We start from the raw sequence: 22,179 nt of genomic DNA on the forward strand, positions 1-22,179 counted from the left end.
GTAAATAATGGGAAAATAGTATAAAATCATATGTCTGTTAAGATTTAAGATCATTATTTTAATTTGTATTGTTATTTCATAGAATAATTCTGAACATGAAATCAATGGCACAGTGACTTATAGGATATAAATATAAAAAGAAAATAATAATTTTCAGTGCACCTGCAAAACATCCCGCAATAAATTACTTTTTTGTGCGATTATCCGACAATAGTTTCCTAGAAGGCACAAGGGTTTCGTTTTTAATTGATTCACATCGACGGCGAAAGGTTTTCATTTCGCTGATAATGCGCTAATTACAAAAATAAACATTATTTCACAAGATATTTTACATAACTCATATAACAAGGTACAAAATTGTGAGTTCGATTTGATAAATGTACTAAATTTTAATATATTATCTCTTCTTAATAAACTTCCACTCTAGATCACATCGATTAAGGCTGCGTTACGTATTTTGTAGGCTGAACGCTTCTTTCTAAGTACAAGTTCGTTTAAAACATTATTTGAACTTTATGGAGAAGCCACCTACAACGTTAAACACAAATACAAGTTGAGCAGCATATCTTATTTTGAATCTACCAAATGTTCTACAGTAGTCCCCGTTTAATGTTCGCTGGTTTGAACCTGTGCAATGAAAACTATTCTAGAAGGTGAATTCTCAGAAGTTACACGGGTTTATTCCTTTTCGGTACTTTCATCTCAGACTGCAAGAGCGAGACTGTGACATTCAGAGCGAATGACACGCTCACTCTGTAATACCAATTCCAGGAATTGATGGGAAAGACTCCACGAACATTAACTGGAGTAAAATTGAACTAAACACAAAGCAAGGTTTATATTTACCACTAACAAATGTCCACTTTGTCTGTTTTTACTAATGGCTGGAGTTGTACCAGTTCTGAATTCAATCACACCTTCTTTACCACTGACTAGTTTATGTGACACTCTGAAACGTGATATTAGTTAAGCACCCAGCATGAGCATATTTGTTTGTTTTTAATCAGGGTTCATTTCTTTAATTAGAATTAACTATTTTCATTTGCACTTACGATTCCGTATGAACAATTTTAAGAATATTTGGGTTATTAGTGATATCAATTGCTTTTGTTAATGCTTCTATGATATGTGGTACCTCCAAAATTAAATCACCCTAAACAAAAGATAAGTAACGACAATTAAGAAATATTAGTAATTCATTTACACTTTTTTAATAGTATAATAATGACAAACCTTATCCTTTTTTAATTCGGGTGGTATCCTAACGATCAATAAATTGTCCGATTCTCCAGTAACCACCAACTCTTCAATTGATTTATACGGTAATCGATGTTTAAGTTTGAACGTTTTTAAGGTATCTAAAATATACACAGCATGCTCTGTTAAAATTAATACCCTTTCACGGGGTTTATAACCATGTCGATCATATTTAATAACAGGAGTCGCATACTAAAGAAGAGATAAATAAAAAATATTATTAGAACTAAAATTTTAAAACTATACATTTTAAATATAGAAAATTGTTTACTTTTATAGTTTCATTTTTAGAAAGATGATTATTAATGAAACTCTGTCTCAAGGCATTGTATTCGGGACCAAGTCGATCATTCTTGAACTTTGGTCCAAAACTCTTTGCATACGATTTCTTTTTGTCTTTGAAGAGAGATTCAGCTAAAATTTTTAATTCGAATTGCTGCTTATCCTCTTTTGACAAAGCCAATCTATAATTCCGAGCTTTCCATTTTTTGTATATGATGCGCAAATGCTCTGAGGCCTAAATCGAAACATCATTATTACCTTATAAAAAGACACATACATACATAGAATTAGACAGTCGTTTATCTTACTTCTCGACAAGAATATGGACATGGTGGCCAATAATTATTTAACACACCAACTGGAAGTGACTTAGAGAGCTTGATTAACCACTGAGATTTTGCTAGCTCGATAAAAGCGATGTTAAGCTCTGTTGGTGGCCCATTTCGTGTAATAAATCCTTCGATAAATCTACATAGAATTATTTTAATTTATTGTATATGTCTAAAATGTGTAAAAAATATTTAATCAGGAAAATTGATTCATAATACCGTCGAATAATAATAACTGCTTTTCGCCTTCTTTCAGCTTCCTGTTTCGCCAACCATCTTCGAATATACTTTTGAAAAACTACTGCTGCCTTTCTCATGTTTAAATACCTTCGTCTTATTAATATACACTTCCATTTACTTTGAATAATAGCAGCTATTTCATGCTTCTTCATCTGGAAGGCGTCTTCCGTATCGAATAATGTCTTAGGGAATCGAATGAATAATTTTGTACTGTGTAATAAATTTTATCCAGTGTTAGATGCATTTTTCAATAAATAAAAAATAATGTAACTCTTTATTTGTGTTAACAGTTCTTACTTGCCCATCCTGTATTCATCTTCTTCGAAACCAAGATGACACACGAGTATCTGTACACCTTCTTTAGCGGGACCATGATAGTTAGGCCATGTTTGCGGACACAGAGATTTATAACGTTGTAAGAATTGTTCATAGGGCCTTCTGTAGGCGAAACCAGCTCGCCTTACTCTTAAATTTTCCATAAGACCTAAATACTTTACTTGATGCAGTATAATTTTCTCGTTGAATTTATCTAAAATGATATTACAAATATTTTGAAATATATGAAATATTTTTCGAATATAATAAAATAGGAATTACTGAAACTTACTAGGCATTTTATAGTCATTGGGTTTAATACAACGAATATAAGAAGGTTCTTTGCCCATAAGAATCTCCACCAGATTATTTAAACTGTTTTTAAATTGCGTAATAGCAGTATCTGGTCGTTTTTTGCTGGTCAAATCTTTTACGTCAAACACGTTCTACAAAATCATAAATTTTAATACGAAAAACCGGGGAAATAATGTTTCGATATCAATTAGTGAAAGTACCTTAATAATCGAGTTCGTCGTGTGCGACATTACTTCACGCAAATCTCTATATAATAAATCATTATTCTTCTCAAGGAACCCACGGACGTTGTACGTTACTTCGCCAGCGTAATGCACCAATCTAAACTCCTGAAATACACAATTATGTTAGGGAAAATTATATTAGAAGATTATATAATAAATTGTGAGGTTTAAGTCTTACATCACGTCCCATAACTTTCTGTGTTTGTAGATCTGCTTTCATGTGGCTTATGTAATGAGGATGATTATTCAAATTTACATTCAATTTTTCTAGGAAGCTCAAATCGGTTGGTTCTCCGGGACGGAGGCATTCTTCATCCATTAAGGATATTATACCTGAAACAGATACACATAAAATAGTATATCATATTTACAATTTTCATTAATTTACTAATGTAAATTTTGAATTAATACCTTTATATTTTTCTTCGATTAAATCGCAAATGACTTTATTATTAAAATATTGAACATTTTCCCACGTTATTCCCTCTCTCAAATACTCCTCTTGTTCCGATTTCAGTGTCAATTGAATAAAAAGTTGCTGCAACTTCTCATTGCAGTAATTTATACAGAACTGTTCGAAGCTATTGAATGATATCTTTCATGAATCGTGTAATGAAAAAAAGACGATTATTAAATAAACATTATTTAACCTTAGAGATCATGTACCTGTTCTTCTGAAAGATTTCGAAACCATAAATATCCAGGATTCCTATGACCATTTTCTTATGTGGATTGTTAATCGGCTGCAAGGATTTATTCAATCTGGTCACGAGCCATGTGAACAGTCTGTCATATACAGCTTTCGCCAACGCATCCCGTGCATAAATCGCAAATTCTCTGTTCAACGGGGAAACGACCACGTCACCGTGGGCGTCTATGGTGCGATTTGTAAAGGCCCCCGCCAACTGTTTTATGTCGCAACCCAATAACTGTGAATGAATATAAAAATTGAAAATAATTGGCCAACAAATTTCCATCAAACGAATCGTAAGAGACTGAAAGATACTTTATTATCTATTTTACTATTTATGTGTGGTATGGATGTCTTAAACTTACAGCGGCAACCGCCTCGACAGAAGCTGGTTTTAAGATTTGCGCGACACCATCTTCCTCGGTAAAACCAACATTTCCCATGTGCAATACCGATGCAACTATTGCGAATAGGTCATCCTGTTCCTGCTGAGTCATCTCCATAGTCTTCATCGCCTTTATTACTTCATTATACTGAGTCGCATCGTCGATACTGTCTATGGTGCCTTTCGTCTACAAATAATATGGAACCTGTCTCGCAATGTACGTTAAAAAACAGTCGGTTGATTAGAAAGCAAAAATAATAGCTTACCCCATTGGTAAGGTAATAGTACGTATCTAAATTTCTCTTGAGATATAACTTCCGCAAAGTCTCCTCGCTTGCTCCGGCTAACAATTGATAAAATATATGAAAATTACGCTCTCCCGAAAATTGATGCACTACTCGTGATTTCTCGAGTAGGTAATTCAAGATGTTTCCACCGATTGGATCTCCCTGGAAAGATATTAGATATCATTCATTCATAACACATTCTTTTCGCGCCAATAAGTAGGTGTTAATAACTATATATGATACAATTAACATTATTTAAACATGAAGACAAAGATAAGGACATTTAAAGATAAAGACAATGAGACAGTTGGTTCATTTGTACCTGGAAATTAAATTGGATATCCATGTACTTGCCGAAACGGGACGAGTTATCATTGCGATTAGTTTTCGCGTTCCCGAAAGCTTCGAGCACCGGATTGCTACCGATCAATTTGTCATTTACTTCTTCCACTTGTTTCTTGTGCCCGGTAGCAGCTGCGATAAACTCTAGCACCTTCTTCGAAGCTTCGGTTTTCCCTGAACCGGATTCGCCTAAACGATCAGTTCCAAGCACGTTAAGTCTATCTCTAGCATAACTTATTACATTGCCGCAGAAATAGAATTCTCTTAAAATACCCAACAAACTTTATTTAATTATTAGAAGAATGACTAAATTCGTAAGTATGTTTCTTACCGGAAATGAGAATACATTGGTCCAGATTCTCCTTCAACAAAGATTGATAAGCAGTATCAGAAAGCGCGAAGCTGAAAGGAAACGAAAGATTCTAAATTATCGGTTATTCAAAAAATAGAACGCTTTGTAGTGTAGTTTAGTTTCTTACATGTGTGGCGGAGCTTCGAAAAAATTTCTTCCATGGTAGTATTGAATGGTTTCCGAGTTATAAATTGGTAATTTCTTGTAGGGGTTCACTGATATCAGCACTTGACCAATATACGTCTAGAAAAATAGTAAGAAGCTCGTCATAAAGCTGGAATAGAGCAATAAAAAATAAAATTCTAGGTAAATATGAAACAGGTTGGCCGATTAGTTCATGAAATTATCACAGTGTCTCCAAATACGTATTTGAGGCATAGCTAACTGAATTGGTAAATTTTCTGCAAACGTAGCTCTAAGTGTATAACTGGTTTAGAAACCGATGAAAAATTCCTTTTTTTATCTGTGGAATGTTAGATAAATATCACTTTGTATTTTTAAATCTCGACATCTTTTTAATAAGACTTCATTATAATGCTACATTCTTTGAATCAACAATGTTTATCCAAAATATACGCCGCTGTTACCTGTGCTAGCTGATAACACGTATGAGGACAATAAACTAACTGGAACTTCAAGCACTTATCGCGAGAACTTAAAAATTTCTAAACGTTGCCTCGTATCTGTCTAACTTTGAACAAGTTAGCTGAAAGAATTGCCATAAGTTTGCATGCTTACTTAACTCTATCGATAAACTAAGTTTTTTATATTTTCATGAATAAATTTTACCCAATTTTTTATTATATTTTCATAGACAAATCTAAGCAAAGTAATTTTCTAAAATTCAAGTCAGTTGAAAGTCTTGCTTACAAGTGCATTTAACTAGACAATACAGAAAGAAAGCGACGCCAGACTTCCGGGTAATTGGTTCGAGCAGTTCTTCCATAAAGATTTTTTACTCACGTAGATCAGATTCTCGTTGAAACGCTTTCGCAAATTATCGATAAACGCGTCCTCGCTCTGGAAGTCCTCGAGAAGAACGAAGTCCTGGACACCGACGCGGTCACGCTCGTGCAGACCACGTTCCATATTTCTACGTAACTCGCTGCCAGTCCTGGGGACTTCCGGTGCCCGTGCCTTGCCGGAACCTCTCACAACACCTCCAGTGTCGGATACCGCACGCGCCTCGCTATAATAGGTCAGGGAGCAAGTTACTTTTGAGATGCATAATAACGAGTAGTTTGTTCGAAGGAATTTTTAAATGAAAGATCTGTACAACTTTATATAGAAGGAGGAGAAGGAACAGTAATTTCTTTGTATCATCTTTGGCTCGTTTGTATTTTTTATCGTTAAAAAATTGCTCTAGTTTTGAGAAAGATGTAAAGAAATGGTTAAATAAAGAAATAATTAAATAATTCATAAAAATTCAAAGATTATAGTTGGCTTAATATATTTTTAGATTAGATTCGAGGATTGCGAGGTATAAAAATAAGTTTTGAGATAAAAAATGTAATAAGAATATCCTATGATTTTTTTTAATATTCATTTTCTATTTAGTACTATAAGGCGTTGTACGTTTAATTATATAATAATCATATAATAATTATATAGTGTTATATAGTAATTTAGTTTTCATATAAAATTATACATCATTGTTTAATTTCTTAAAGCGCCATAGTGTCATCCTCTTTTTAAGGATCTGACTATATACCTACATTGTCTCGTTCGTATAGTTGTTGCCTGCCTATTCGCATATTACGATCGATCGACGATGAGATTTGTGAAATTAATTGCGGCCAAGACGTATGCCGATTTCTCGTGGACGTTACACGATACTGAGCACGAGAAAGTGCGGATTGCGAGTATTGTTCGATCGCCGGAAAGGAAATCAACACCCTGAACTTCGATGGCGCTTCACGCGATCGGTGTCGATTTTCCGTATGTGGTCGCATCGACCATCGACATGGATACGCACCATAGAAAAATAGTAAAACAAGATAGATCATCTCGTTTCTCTCCTTATGCTTCCGAAATCTTCTGATCTCTATCTACTACTATTACTACTACTACTACTCTCTCTTTCTCTCTCTGTCTTTCTCTCTCTCTCTCTCTCTCTCTGTCTGATCTCTTTATCTGTCTGCAAACTTTCTTGCAACTTAAAAAAGCTAAGAAAGTAAAAAGCGTGTTGATCTAAATTATGTGATCTAACGAGCGGATCTAACTTTCGTAATGAAATATTTGTTGCATCAAGAAAAAGAAGAAAATTGTAATCAAATCGACTTATTGTCTGACGATCTTTCTTCCTTGAAATTATTCTGTTAATTTCATCAATTTCACAGACTTTCATTGATTTCCAACTAGTTTAATTGTAAATATATTTTTGATATATTAGACGTATATATCTTTCAATTTAAAGAAAAATTCTTATCCGGAGATGATCTCGCTTGACGATGATTTTTGTTCATTAATCTCCAGAAAGGGAGAAACGTCATATAAAGAATGTATTGTCTATGATGAATAGCGATATAGTCATTAGCAGAATTGCAGATTGGTGATAAAGTTACTGATTAGATACCAAAGCAGTGTTGATAGACGGTAAGAGATCGATGAAAAGTTGTAACACAAGAAACTATGTAATTCCGATATTTCATTTAAATTATCACGAATAATAAATAATAACGAATAAATTATAACGAAATCAGTTTCAATCGAATCGCTAAATATAAGTAGAGGATGCTTTAAAACTGATTATGTAAGACGGGAATAAAGATATTAGTCTTTCGATTATAATACTGTCACAAATTTTATGACTGTACTTACATTAACTTCTTGTGAAACTGTGTATCGCAAAATCAATAAACTAACAACGGAGAATACACATAATTTATTGTCTCTCACGGTTCAACATCTCGCCTCACTTTCTAACTTCAAGTAACAGACTAAAACGCTAGACTACCGAAAGATCCAGGTAGAAGACTGTCAATCAGATACAAAGGAACAGCATGGGCCACTTTTACCCCACCCTTACGATTCAGGCTTGAATCAAACTTCGTTGCTTCGCATTGTGCAAAATAGGGTGTGTTCTGCCCTTCTACAAACTTTGCACAGTCACTATAGTAATTCATACGTCTACCTACGTGAGACACGGAATTTTATAAACCTTCTTCGTTGTTTATCCAAGACGAAACCCTAGCCGAATCATTGTTATATAACAATATATATGTAAAACTAACGTGTGACAATATAATAATAATGTATAATACTGTAAACTACTATAGATCTCTCCCTGTCTCTCCCTGTCTCTCCCTCTCTTTCTCTCTCTCTTTCTCTCTCTTTCTCTCTCGTAGTATAAAAAAAAGATAAAATGGACCATAAAGGATCAGAGATAGTAATTTTGCTATTGAGATAAAAATTTATATATATGTATATACTCCTTTTGTAAGAATAATGGAGGATTTTTATAGGACTCACCCCATGTTTTGTCAGCGTCCTTGTATCCTGTGCAATCAACAGACGAAACAGATTAACGAATTAAGTTACGACGGGTTATTGTTATCGCGTGAGTAGTGGCAGAAAGTACAGAACCAGAGCTGGTGCTCTCGCAACTGATGCTCGTTGTACTTCCCTGTGAAATCTAACGTTAGATCGCGCGATAAGATACGCGGCCTACGTGGAAATTCGATCTCGATTTCGCTCGATAATCTTCCGTGATCGATCGGTTACGATGTTTTCATTTAATTCCTGGTTGTTTCATTGAAAAAAAGAACCATCGGCTACAAATATTGTAGGTATATTAACAAAGCGTAATTTTACCATACAATTATCGATATTTAAAGCTCCACCGATTCCACGGATATTTTAATTCTCGAAAGACATCGCTTTACGGAAATGACTGGATTGTATCACATCCTTCAGCCATAATTTACATCCTTCACTATCATATTTAATTTTCTTTTATCTCGCGTGCGCACCTAAAGATCGGCCATCGATTCTATAAATATTTCAGGATGAACAAATTTCATTATATTCTAGTGTCATGATTAATATTATGGTTGTCGAGTATATCCAATTTTCTTCCTTATCTATAAGCATCTAAAAATTGGCCAATTCTAAAGATATTTTTATTCTTAATACTATTACTTCACGCAGATGAGCAAACTTCATTGTACCATAATTCATATTTTAATTCGTATCATTATCCTATAGTTTCGAATTTATTTTTCCCTTGTACAAAGACAACGAAATTGCGTCATCGGCAAGAAGAAACATCAGCCGAGATATCTTAAATAATCCAACGCAAAATTTTTATACATCGTTTCGATTAGATTCAGTGCTTGAAGCTCGAACGTATTCTCTCAAGAGGACTGGTATCGATTGTGCGACGAAACGAAACGAAACGAAACGTTACGCAAGCACAGCTTCGATTTTGTGTTCCAATTAACTCGAACCAATTAAAGTACAACGCTAAAGGAGAAGCTAATTGCTTCGAATTCCCGCGTGACACGTTTTCACGCGTATTCTTTCGAACGTGTTTCACATTTTCTTCCTAAACGAGAAACTAAATACGAGTCGATGATTTGTACAAAAGGAAATAGCCAATCGATGCAATTGGAAGAAAGAAGCTTCAAGGTCGATTATACATACGTGAGCTGTTCGAAAACTGCACCGATTAATCAGCGTCTCGTTACCATTCTATAAACGCGAAAGCTACAAATCGCGGTCATTGCCGTTCCGGATGCTTCTCGGAATACAGATTCTTTCGTCAGAGAGTACGATGGAAAAGTGTTTGAAAAGAGATCATTGAGAAAGTAATTATACGGAGCGGTTCGTTTCGTTGTTAAAAGGAAAACTGTTTTCTGCAAAATGTACTTAGTACGAGTCTTTTTGTAATAACTCTCCTTTAAAAGATTATGATCTGAATTGGAAAAGAATATGAAAAAAATAAAGCGAAAGGAATTCTACATTAATAAGAAAGTTTCGTTGAAAGATACTTCTTCCACGCCTGAATTATATAATATTAACGAAGAATTTCAAGATAATAAATATATCATTAGATAATAATCTTATTCTTTCAAGGATAATAAAAAAGTGATGATATCTCTGGAAGATTAATCTTCCATAAGAAAAATCGCGCGATTAAAAATATCTTTCTTCGATTAGAAATCGTTCCCAAAGTATAGAAATAATATAAATATATAATTGAAATGGAACATCGTATATAAAATCAGATCGAAATATTGGAAGCTCCATTAAGTTAATGGAAATAAAAATGAAAATGACGATGGCATTATGGGACAATCACATTTTATTGAGCAAACACCCTATCGCGAATTACTTTCTTATCGACTTAAGATTAGCCGTTATCGAAAAATCGTAACGTTCGATCGAAAAAGATGATACTCGCGTGATTCGTGCATTCTATCTATATTTCTTTCTGTCTCGACGCCAAGAAACTTTTGACGTATATTATTTGTTCGCATTTCTATGCGCAATAAAGACAATAATAAAATTGTTGAAATCAATCGTAAGAGGAGAATCATTAAAAAAAAAAAAGAGAAATAAAAATAAAATTTTCGTTCGCGACACCGAATCTCCATCATTCGGTCCGTTCATTCGTTCACGATTATTTTTAGTCGCGAGATTTTCCTCGTGAAAAATAGAAGAAAAAATGCAAGAACGTCTAAAGAATTGGAAGCTCGTAGCCTCGATTTTTGAAACACGTCACCTGCACTCTTTTGTTCTTATCGAGCCATGAATTGTTAATTGGACGTTACGTATTATCGACTTTTACAGGTACGTTCCACTCTTAGAACCGAACGTTCTTGTTTTAAATACCGCGATAACGTAACTTGGCTTTGGAAACTTTTTCAATTTCATACGATCCACAATTCATACAAAGTTTGTTATTTCCATCGGGATTCGTAATCTTTCCTTTAAAAAAATCAGAGTTATTCTCCCGTAACGATGCAAATGCTCTATTTAATTTTTTCAATTTTAGTATACACCGATCATTAAAACATTCACAATTTACAAAAAAAGAAAATTCTCTCTTTCTATCGGCGATCTTTTCTTGTAAAAATCTTCGTAAGAAATATTTTTTAACACGACTTTATTTTTTCAATTTCTGTACACCAATCGTTAAACGATAACTTATCATTTCACTACTATTTTTTCTATTAGTGGCAAATTTTTCTTAAAGAAATCTCCGTTGAAGTTGATTTCCTGAAACGATCGAGGCTGTCGTCTCGTTTAATCGTCAGAATCGATGAACTAACAATCGTCACGAGCGATCACTGAAGAAGATCAACGAGACACCAGATGTTTGAGCAACTCGTCACTTCTGGTTCCGTTATTTTTGGTTTTAAACGATCGTACAATTTGCACACAGAGTTCACTGCGATTTACACGTTCACCGGGAAGATCGAGACACGCCGGAGGATCGGTTCACCAACGGTCGCTACTCAACAACGACTTAACAGTGTCCACCTTCGGTTTATCATCGGCTATACGCAACTTCTCCTACCTCCTCTCTACCGCTACATCATCCGCTACTGATACGCCAATAAATCCAGGTGAGATACAATGAAAAATACATTGGACACTCGAGTTCAGTCGTCCAATTCTTATTTTAAATCAAATTCCCCTGCTTTTCAGAATATAGTGTAGCGTTTAGAAAGTCCTTTAGCAAGCGAAGTATAAAAATATCGATTAACATTTGAATTTGAGAAAGAATTTGAGGATTCTCAGACTCATTTAGAGATGGAATTTAGTAGTTGCGAGTTTCTCATTTCTTATTTTGAAGTTGTCACCAGATATTGAATTTTTTAACGAAGTAATAGTATCGATAGTAAAAGAATTCGTCTGAATATAAAGAAACCATTGCATGTTAGTACCATTTTTAATAAAAAAATCTTTCAGGAGATAATTCATAAAAATATCGATTGACATTTGAGAAGATCGAAAAGCATTCATCAGTTGCTACATACGAATGCTTATGGACTTTGGAAAATTTTACATCTTGTTATTATCTCTTGGAATCGAATTACTTTACGAAGTAATTGTACTGAAGATAGAAGATCGTAGGAAATTATTATATATTAAGTAATATCCGTTTTTTAATTACTTTCTATAATAATTACATGGTTTTTACAGTGTTGAACATTGCAGAAAACCCGTGAATAAGAAGAACGAAAGAAAAGAAGAAATACATTCTGTGTAACGCCAAAAACTTGTAATAGACATCAGGAGAGCAGTACGCGTATAATCTAATCTAATCTATTCGAATTTTTTGTAGACAATGAGTGCAATTGTAACAGTATTTGCAATGACACAAATATGTTATCGTTCCTTCCTACTCGTTAACATCGTATTTATCCATCTGTAATCTGCGTTTGTGTTAATTTAAAGGGACTTTGTGTTGCCATAGAGAATTTCCAAGGTGATAATAAGTAGTGTGGAGAAAAAAATGAAAAAGGTTCTACAATTATTATCTGTGATATTAATGTTCTTTTATTAAATATCGATTCAACATTCTTTGTTGAATTTTTACCTTGGTTTCATGATTCCAGAATTTGTATCGTGGGACGAAACGTTGAAACAACTTTGGAGTAACTGTGAAAAAAAAAGAAAAGGGGAATCGATCCCCATGGAGGAATAATAATGGCTATTTAAGAGCAATCGCGACGAACGCCGCGCGAATACTGGGACAAACGAGTCTCGAGAAAAACCGATCGAATACAGCAGCTTCTGGTAAATGCGTTTCGTGACCTCGTTATCGATACGAAGTGTCAATCGATGACCGTTCCGGCTACGGCATGCAAATTCTGATTCTTTTCTTCGCGTAAACAAGCTTATATTCCGATTGAACGTTACTTTCTGAACAATCGATGCGTTTTACGACTAACGAGAGAAACATAGTATACATTTTACGTACATATTTGGTTCATGGAAAAGTTGTGATCACCAGATCTTCTTCTATAAGAGCTTCTATAAAATTTACAAGTTTATTTAGAGATTAAGACAGATGACAGATAGTTGAACAGATAGGATTAACTATTCATCATTGAACATAACTAAAAGAATTAACAGATAAAATAATATTTGATATCGAACTATAATCTATAAGAATAGTATTTATTCAAGTATAAAAAGATGACATAATATTGCTAGAAAGAAATTATCGGCTATTGATAATAAATTATTTTATGATAGAATGTATTCTGCGTGGTGTATTTTATAAGAGTGAAATAATATTGTAGAAGTTTCAGTTAAAGAAATTGTTTTCTTTCCTTTGGAAGAACACAAGACCAGCAAAATTTTCCGATCAATTTAATAAACGCGTCTTATCAATTACGTTCTTCTTTTTTAACGCTCGAACCGATTTTCGTATCGAAAGTTTCGTATTTGTGTAACTAAAATTCCGCCTAAAATAAATAAAGTTTATATTGATAGATAAAAATAGTATACGCTTAATTCGTAGATAAAAGAGAGTTAAAGAGGCTGATTCGTTGCTCGCATCTAATCAATCTTTTTTGCTCGGTCAACGACTCGGCCTGAGCCCCATCACAATAACTCTATAAATCTCGGGACACTTTCCGAGAATCGGAAGTCATAATGCTGTCGTTTCCACTTCTGATATTGGATGGAACGTCGTGTACATATAAGTACACGGCTATTCGCGAGTTTTCTTTCGCTGCATCGGAAATGAGATGATTTAAATGGGATAGAAACATCTTGATGAAACTTCTGCTCGCTCTTTGTTGAGAAGATATTCGTCTTTTCTTGTGAAATGTTTTCTTCGAGCACGTGAATGAGAAAGTGTAGATAGGGTACATAAATAACTCGTAAATTATGGAAAAACAGTGGTACTTTAATTATTCTATTGTTAGAGCAGGAAGCATTAAATATTAAAATTTCGTTTCCATCGAATATTTCAATGTTTCCACGTTATTCGAGATCAATCTTTTCTATTGGTTTTTTTTTTTTTTTTTTTAAACCATCTCCATCGATTTTATTTTTAAATTGAAGTATTTTTCAGAGATTTGAATTTAAAGTTAACTATACAAATTTTGGCATCATTTGACATTAAAAAATGAATAAGAGCCTTAAAGATCTGCTTTTGATAATGTGTAATAATAAAAGAATATATCCATCTAGGGAAAATGGAAATATCGTGATTTCAAGCCGCTTGGAAAACATACCATGAACATTTGAACAAAATTTACGTTCCAGAAACATGTAGTTGTTTAAAATACGAAGCTTTACGAACAAATTGGTTGGAACTGCAGGCCCACGCGGCTTCCAGTACGAGTGGATCGCTGAAAAAGCTCGATCGGTTCGCAACCAAGGCCCGAACGAATGATATAAATACACCAAGACGGACGAGTTGTAAAAATCACCGTTCGACGTCTCGACCCGCGGCTTGATTAACGTGATACCTATTTTCGAGAGCTGTGATTTATAGCGACACTCCTTTGCATCTCTCCGACGTGGGTTCTGCTATGTTTCACAGATTGTATTCTAAAAACCAGGGGTAGCTGAGAAAAGACTGTATCGTGCCGGATCTTTGTGGAGAAGAAGATCATAATGGCTGGATCATATCTATTCTGGAATGGGCTGTGCTTTCGCAATACGTATCTCAGGAATGCTTTGTCTATACTTGTTCCTTTTTACATTTTCTCAAAGAACAATTTTCTAAACACGATATTCAATTACAGTGTCGCTTCGCTATTTTCTTTTCTTTTTAATGAAAAATATCCTTTATTATATCACGAGGGTTATTTATCACTTTTATTAGTACAATTTTCATCATCCGTATATAATAAATATATCTAAATCGATAGTTCTAGCGTTAAGACGAAGTTGTCACAGAATCTGTGTTCTACGAACTTAATAGGATTAAAAAAAATAGGATTGAAGCAACATTCGATCACGGTCAATAAGAATTGCTTCTCCCCGAAAGGGGAATCGAACTGAGTCACTGTCTCGGTCGTGACCTTTAGCCCGATGACTAATTTCTCGGCTGATCTTATGCTAAATCACCGCAGATACGTGCGATCGACTGACAGGCGTACGAACAATCGCGTTGTGAAGGCGGTTTCCATTGTTCCATCTAGTCATGCACGATGCCGTCATACTTGAAGAAATCTTAAGAAAGTAACACGAGCCATCCTCGACTATTTTCTTCTATGCGTAAAAAAAAATATCCTCTTCCTCTCCGAAGACCGATTAAACATCGTTCGATTAAACACCTTGCGTCAGTTTCTATCGAATTTCTATCTAATTCTATCGAAACACGAACGTATGTATATAGGAGACCTACTAATTATTTAAATCGACTTTCTATCGTTAGGGGCGATCAGATTAATTAACATGTGCTTGCAGTTTCGTTACGCAAACACCAACATGGTGATAAAAAAAAAAAAGAATGCAATGCAACCTGCGGGTAGTTAAATACGTGCTGTACCTATCGACCTTTCCAGCTAATGCATTGCTCCACTCTTTTTGCATTGCACTTGTGAAACATCTAAATCCGTCAGTTCACTGAAAAAAATGCAGTATGACGAATAATAGTACATTCTGGTATACAGCAGTTTTTATTGTAAGATCTTAAGTAAATTTGTAAAAAATATAGTTGTGTATTCAACCAGTTTGCAAACTACAAATTTCGAGTCTCCAATTTAAAATATATCATAATTTATTATTTTTGAGCAGCTGTGTAATGAAGATAAATAACAGAAGATAGATAATAAATTGCGTGTATTTTTAGGGAAACGTGGGATTATAATTGCTGCAAAATTAGAACTGTTCTACGCCAATAAAAACTGACATACGGTCAGTAGATATGTAACAATTTCTCTAAATTTTAACCGCATAGATAAATTATGTTTCATTAATTAGACACTGCATATCCTCCTACAACTTGGAAATTATTCTGTAAACAGAGAATTAGAAGCGAAAGCGAGTGTCGATCTTACCGGAGGCAATTGTTGATTCCAATTACAAAACTGTTGAAACCTGTTCTTCTAAACCAAACAATTTCTGTTTCCTCTAGCTGAAAGTTAAAAGACGACCATGTAACTCTTTCACGTTCTAGTTTCAGTTTCAATGTGCGTTTCGCTCACGTGGAGAATTAAAAGCAAAATCAGGTTTCGGAGCGCGCTGCAGGCAATTTTCCGCCGTCTTCGACACGCGATTCGATCGGTCACAGCTTCTGACGTGTACGACACGCAGCTTCCACTGTAAACGAGCCGTTTATTGTCGCGTTTTTCATCCGGAGAAACGGGGTCGCGTTCGTTCACCGGGAAACCGCGTCATCTCCACGATGAGTCAAAGGAAAAAGGGCTTCCGAGACCTCGAGGTACTCGTCCGCGTTCACCTTCGCGCGATTCGCTGTGAAAGGTTGTTCGCCGCTTTAACGAGAGGCCGACTAGCATCCTCTGACGCATCCACCGAAAATATTCATCGTATAAACAGTATTTCGTTTAATTCTCTGCTTTTCTCGACTAATACGGAATCGAAGATTGATTTGTTCGTGTTAAGCGTCTATGTTGCACTAATTACATATGTCCATATATATCATAAACTGTTCTACTTATAGAGATCACGATAAATGTCTCTCTAGTTTGACGAAGCGAATCGTCAAGCAATTGGCACAAGAATAATGTCAATATCGTTTAAAATTTGTCTATGACCTTATTATGAAAAAATAGAGTAGATCTATTGAATCTAGAATTACGTTGTTTTTACATAAAGTTTGAATTTCGAGCAAATGATAAAAAGTAAGGTAGAACAGATTATAGATAAAAAAAGAAAATAAAGAAAGTAATGAGCAGTGTGTTTTTATTCTGCCCTCCATTTCTTTTCTTTCCTTTCTATCTTTCGATCTCTTCTTTACTAGTTTCCTTACTATTGAAACTTTCATAACGTTTTCACACGATTTCAAGTACTTACCTAAAAAAAAAAAAAAAATATGGGATGCTCCGGAGGAAGTTCAACGAATGAAAAGAAGAGGGTATGCAAATTCTTGACCTTGCTTGCTTTATTCTGAAACGGTAGTTACGCCCCGCGGGGTCATGCTCAAGACCTGTACCTGCACAAAAAGGATCACGAGCGCACTGATGGGTATAATAAAGAAATTACCCATTTCCGGAAACCGGTTAGCCTTTTGTCGGCTGCCTGGTTTGGCAAAGAAGAAGTACGGGTTTTCACTGGATCGCCTGAAATCATTGGCTACTTCTTTCCATTTTCTAAAACTATCCAACAGTAGCGTACACCGCTCGTAAATTCACTTCTCCGATGATAATTTACAACTTTCCTTTGACGTAGAAGCCTCTTTACCTTGCACCTCGATGAAATTTTCATCGAAAATAAAAATCCATCACCGCAAATAGAGGCAAAAACTCCACTAGAAAGTTCGTATGTAAGTACTCTCGAGTGTTTCTAAATTGAAAATTTATTCCAACAACTTTTAGTCCCTGGATATTTTACGCGTTTTTGCTTCTTTTATTTATTCTCTGCATTTCTGCCTTAAATCCCCCCAATTAAATTATATCAATTAAATAAATTAATTATATAAATTAAATTAATAGGATACACGAATATCTATAGTCAAGTAATTATAGATTAATATTTAACACAGACGACACAGTCATAGTCGGCCGTCATACTATTAACATACCATTTACGATAGATCATCGGCAGACTTATTATTCTAAAACTTAATCCATAAAACACGAAATAGGCCAACAGTCTATTAATAATCACAAAACAGACCTGCGATAGGTCGCGTAACAGAATCTCTTTATATTCAAATGTAATTTTGCATTCGAGTTGGCGCGTGGCGCGTTTTCAATCGTGCCCATACGAACTTCCGGTTGCGTCCATTATTGTACCCGCAACGCATGGTAAACGTTGTACCTCTTATCTCGCGATAAAAGGAAGGCACGAGTCCCGCATCGTGGTCGACGCGCGCGACACTTCCGGTCCCTTGTTCCTTTTCCTTTCCCCCTTGAGTACTGTTAGAGACACCTGAGAAGTTTCACGCGACTGCGCGCATGCAAGTCCGAAACGAAATCGTTTAAGACTTTCACGCTTGAGGAACAATCGGTGGGGATCAGAAACGGTAAAAGTTGGTGGGTCGCGCGAGCCACTTAATTGCACGCGAGAACATCTCCAATTAAAAGCTTTAATTAATTTTCCAACCCTTCGTCGGAATAATTCTCTTGCGGTCGTTTATATGGCGTTTATATGGTTTAACGAATTTTTCATTCTTCTCGCATTAAATTTGTTGGAAAAATATTGTTGCAATATTAATCTCATACAGGGTGAACCACGAAACGTGATCAGCTTACATTATTCTGGTGAACTTTCAAGGTCACTTTCAGGTTTCAGTTAAAAAAAAAAAAAAAGAAAGAAAAGGAGAGAGAGAGAGAAAACCTGCAATATTTTCACACCTATTTTTTTAACGGATATTTAGATGAATACGGCAAGTACCATAACATGTTCTTTTTTTCCATCGGAACCGAAGAAACATTAAAAAAATATCATTTACGTATCCGGAACTTTTGTTCGTCCTTTAGGTCAAGGATTAATTAAGATAAAGCAGATGTTCCATCGAGTCTCGAGGAATCTTTTATTCTGAAAAAGGGAACGTGATATGAAATTTAAAAAGTAGCTAAATAAGGTCTAGCATAATTTACATGGCGCGAATGATTATCGCGGGTCCCCTTTCAGGGTACGTACGCTTGCATCAACTGAAACTTGTTCTTCATTGTCATTACGTCATTGGAGACGCATGAATATGACAGTTTATTATAGGAATGAATAACTGGGTTTTACGGCGCGAACAGGGCCGGCCGAAACGTACGAGCGCCTCGGGCAAATTGATGATTTGGCGCCTGTATAAGCCAAGGCGTAAATAATCGACTGTGGAAAGCTGAGTTAACGCGATATTTATGGTTTGTTTGGAAGGGTCGTTTTGTTCTTTTGCATAAAATCGCATTTAACTTTGCAATTGGCATGCACAGTCGTCTGCCAAGGGGTCTGAAATATCGTGACTGTTTCTTATTTTAATAATTTCGCGGTTTTATTAATTGCCGTCCTTTTTAAACTTCTGCGCTTTACAAATAGTAAAATCCTGAATGAGAACTGCAGACTCAAGGAAAGACTGTCGAAGAATAATAATTTGGTCGAAGAAGAGATAATATAACACAGGAACGTTTAATGAACAAATTAAAAATGAATCGTCGATGGGCTAAAGAACGGTCCAAGTATTTTCACCTCTAATAAGGTAGTAACAATAGTACAATTGCCCAATGACAACTTACACCAACCACTACGATACAATTTGCAAGCGAAACACTAATATTTGCAGATTTATTTTTCTGTCAGACAGGTCAGAAGTTTAAAGAACTTTCGTAAGCAGCCAGGGATAACGATATACTTACATACAATAATGTAGTATCGTGTTACACGATGTGACCATGAATAAGCAAGGACTTCGATTTTGTACTCTTTTAACAGAATGGTAGGAAGTCAACGACTTGAGTTACAAACTACCAAGGCGACCATGCGTTGCACCATACACACTGGGTGTCCATTAAGAACATTAGCTACACCTTGCATAGGCCGGACACGAAGAAACATGTCATCCGATCATTGATGGGAAGAGTTCATTGTTGACAATTAACTTTAATATATGTTCCACGTTCTAAGAATCATTTAAGGTATGTACTTCACGAAAAAAGAAAGTCTACAGTTTCTCCTGAGTGCACCAGAGAAACGTATCTCCATTCGATAGAGGCTTAAACATGTGAACCTCATTAAACCAGAACTCCCAGCTACTCAACCTCTTGGTAGACAAGTTCGCTGCCATTCAACTCTATGCAACTATACGTATACACCTACTCATCCCTAACGCTAGACAGTGATTCAACCAAGTTTTTTCCTTAAGATATCCTTACAGATATAGATATCCTAAACGTTGTACTTCGACTTTAATAATTTTTTTACGGAATCACAAAGTTCTGTGATCGGGTCTCATTTGTTCGACAAATTCATTCACACATCTAATACTAATAATATTTCTAAATAATTAAAATAAAGAAAGAAGACGATACTCGTTACAGGAACTAGAAGAAATTTCAGATGATTGGCACAAATTTCGATAAGAGCATTACAAACGTTTACAAAAGGCAGAAATAAGAAAATAGTAATCAGAACTTGAGTTCGAGGAATATTGGTCTGAAACATAGAACTAGCGCTAAGAATGGTCCACTAAATATTACTGTTTATTAGTATAACGAATAATTAACACTTCAAATTTATCAATTAGAACAATAGCAAGTATCTCGTTAGTGTTAATGAAATGCCAAAATGTTTCGTATAACACACGTAATTGGTCAAATACTTTCGCAAGCCACTACATCGTATTCACCTATAACTCTACTATTCTGAAACTCATTCGCACAATCAGTATTATGTACATATATAGGCCGTTTTGCCAGTGGAAGTGGCAATTTAATTTGCAACAAACGTCGATGGAGCGGTGTCTGGCGAGGTAGATTTAAAGCGTTGCACGAGCGAAGCCCGCGGAGGCGTAATCTTACATTTCTTCTCCGAATCTTCTCCGAAAAACCGGTTGGCCGGTTCTGATTCAGACCGACCTTGAGTCAGTCAGCTTCAAGCCTGAAGTTCAGGGTTTTCAAGGTGCTCTCTCTGTCGCGAGCCTTTAATAAGCTCCGCGAGGACACGGAGCAGAAACGTCGGCGAAGAGGCAGAAAGAGAAGGAACAAAGTATGACGTCCGGGGGACGTGAGAATACCATGTGTAATAATAAACCGAACTCCGGCTGTATGACGCTCAGAAGCGGCCAGCGAAACGGTGGACGAGCAAACGAAGACAATAAAAAGAATAGAAAAAAGGACGATTCGAGGGGAAGCAAGCAGTCGATCCACCGAAAATAAGCGACGATCTATTTTCGTACCGGCTTTCGTACGCGATGCGTCGTAGGAAAAACACTGGATGCCCATAAATGCTCCCATAAATCTATCGCTAGAAACCTCTTCGAGCTGCCATAGAATCGGATAAATTGGAAAATTGATAGAACAAGGTGTAAATTTTCACGAATCTCTTTCTATTTTCGTCCGTCTGAAACTTATAACGATCAGTTATGGGAAATTGAAAGATGCAAACATGCATAGAACACTATGCAGAAGAGAACATAAAATACAGCAGTGGAACAGATCTCTGTCTAGATCCTACTTTTTTTTTTGTTATATTCATAAAAATAGAAATTTACAGAAATATTCGCAGCCTATGAAATTGATTCTTTGATTAGAACGTAGTAAATCATCGTATTAAACATATTTTTAACGCTCGAGCATTGGACAAGAAACATCGTTTTCTTTTTACGATTTATGTCATTTCTATTAGAGCTCAAGGATCTCAACAATAATCAACACAAATAAATCCAGTCTGGTGATCATTTTTCTGGCCTAGAACATAAATTTGTTATTTTCACTGTGTGATACACAGCACTGCAGTTTTACGACCGATCACAATTGCTTGATATATTTTTTATGGCTATCGGAATCGTATACTGCGTTCCTATCCAATTTAGAGTTCCAATCTGATATTCCATTCCCATTATTCTTGCCGCTATTCAAGAAACAATTGCACGAGTGTTTGGAACAATAGTTGTATACTTTAATGAAAGCTTGCGTAATTTACGGGTCACGAAAAGAAAAAAGATAGTTTAAGAGCCCGGCATTTGCATAAAGGAGTCGAACTGGATTACACGGAATTTAGAAAGCGCGCCGGAAAAGCAGAACACCAATTATCCTCTACATCCTCGGATATTCGGTAAACGTTTCAAGTTTCTAGTAGCATACAACAATTAAGGTTGCAAAATAGGGGAGCATTAACCTTAAGATACTGTATACTAGCCTTTAATTATAGCTCATTTTATATCCACCTATATTGTATTGAATCATTGTATATAAATCTGTTATTTCACTCATATATGTCTTATGATATATAATAATAAATACGATAAAATTTGTTCGAGTTTACCAATAAATCTAACTATATATATAGTATGTGTCCTATTAAGTATTTATGACTGACAGTACAAGTGCAGACAGATATTAATCACAGGTT

At 35.3% G+C, this 22,179-nt stretch overlaps 1 protein-coding gene and 1 long non-coding RNA gene across 6 annotated transcripts in view; one reads left to right on the plus strand and one right to left on the minus strand.

Moving 5' to 3' along the window:
• Positions 1-33: 33 nt before the first annotated feature.
• The window catches only part of LOC126864742 (unconventional myosin IC), a 34,833-nt gene continuing 12,687 nt past the window's right edge, over positions 34-22,179 (minus strand). For 2 of the 5 annotated variants that reach the window (XM_050616386.1, XM_050616389.1), the window contains exons 2-19: positions 5,983-6,208; positions 5,147-5,262; positions 4,999-5,069; positions 4,648-4,856; positions 4,305-4,487; positions 4,019-4,225; positions 3,629-3,891; positions 3,374-3,543; positions 3,141-3,295; positions 2,939-3,067; positions 2,716-2,869; positions 2,406-2,637; positions 2,088-2,318; positions 1,848-2,007; positions 1,529-1,774; positions 1,234-1,449; positions 1,053-1,153; positions 34-949 (exon numbers count right to left, since the gene is read on the minus strand). In XM_050616386.1, coding sequence (XP_050472343.1) covers positions 799-949; positions 1,053-1,153; positions 1,234-1,449; positions 1,529-1,774; positions 1,848-2,007; positions 2,088-2,318; positions 2,406-2,637; positions 2,716-2,869; positions 2,939-3,067; positions 3,141-3,295; positions 3,374-3,543; positions 3,629-3,891; positions 4,019-4,225; positions 4,305-4,487; positions 4,648-4,856; positions 4,999-5,069; positions 5,147-5,262; positions 5,983-6,208 — 3,220 coding nt within the window. In that variant the 3' untranslated portion in view covers positions 34-798. Of the gene's footprint in view, positions 950-1,052; positions 1,154-1,233; positions 1,450-1,528; positions 1,775-1,847; positions 2,008-2,087; positions 2,319-2,405; positions 2,638-2,715; positions 2,870-2,938; positions 3,068-3,140; positions 3,296-3,373; positions 3,544-3,628; positions 3,892-4,018; positions 4,226-4,304; positions 4,488-4,647; positions 4,857-4,998; positions 5,070-5,146; positions 5,263-5,982; positions 6,209-8,490; positions 8,518-11,394; positions 11,504-22,179 lie in introns of those variants that run through there. The other 3 variants (XM_050616387.1, XM_050616388.1, XM_050616390.1) reach the window with 3 other exon arrangements.
• Positions 11,466-13,236, plus strand: LOC126864765 (uncharacterized). Its single transcript, XR_007689328.1, has 4 exons — positions 11,466-11,591; positions 11,674-12,120; positions 12,187-12,493; positions 12,588-13,236. It is a non-coding gene; the product is annotated as an uncharacterized LOC126864765 (long non-coding RNA).

The sequence above is a fragment of the Bombus huntii genome, chromosome 4, assembly GCF_024542735.1.
Source record: "Bombus huntii isolate Logan2020A chromosome 4, iyBomHunt1.1, whole genome shotgun sequence".
Lineage (NCBI taxonomy): Eukaryota > Metazoa > Arthropoda > Insecta > Hymenoptera > Apidae > Bombus > Bombus huntii.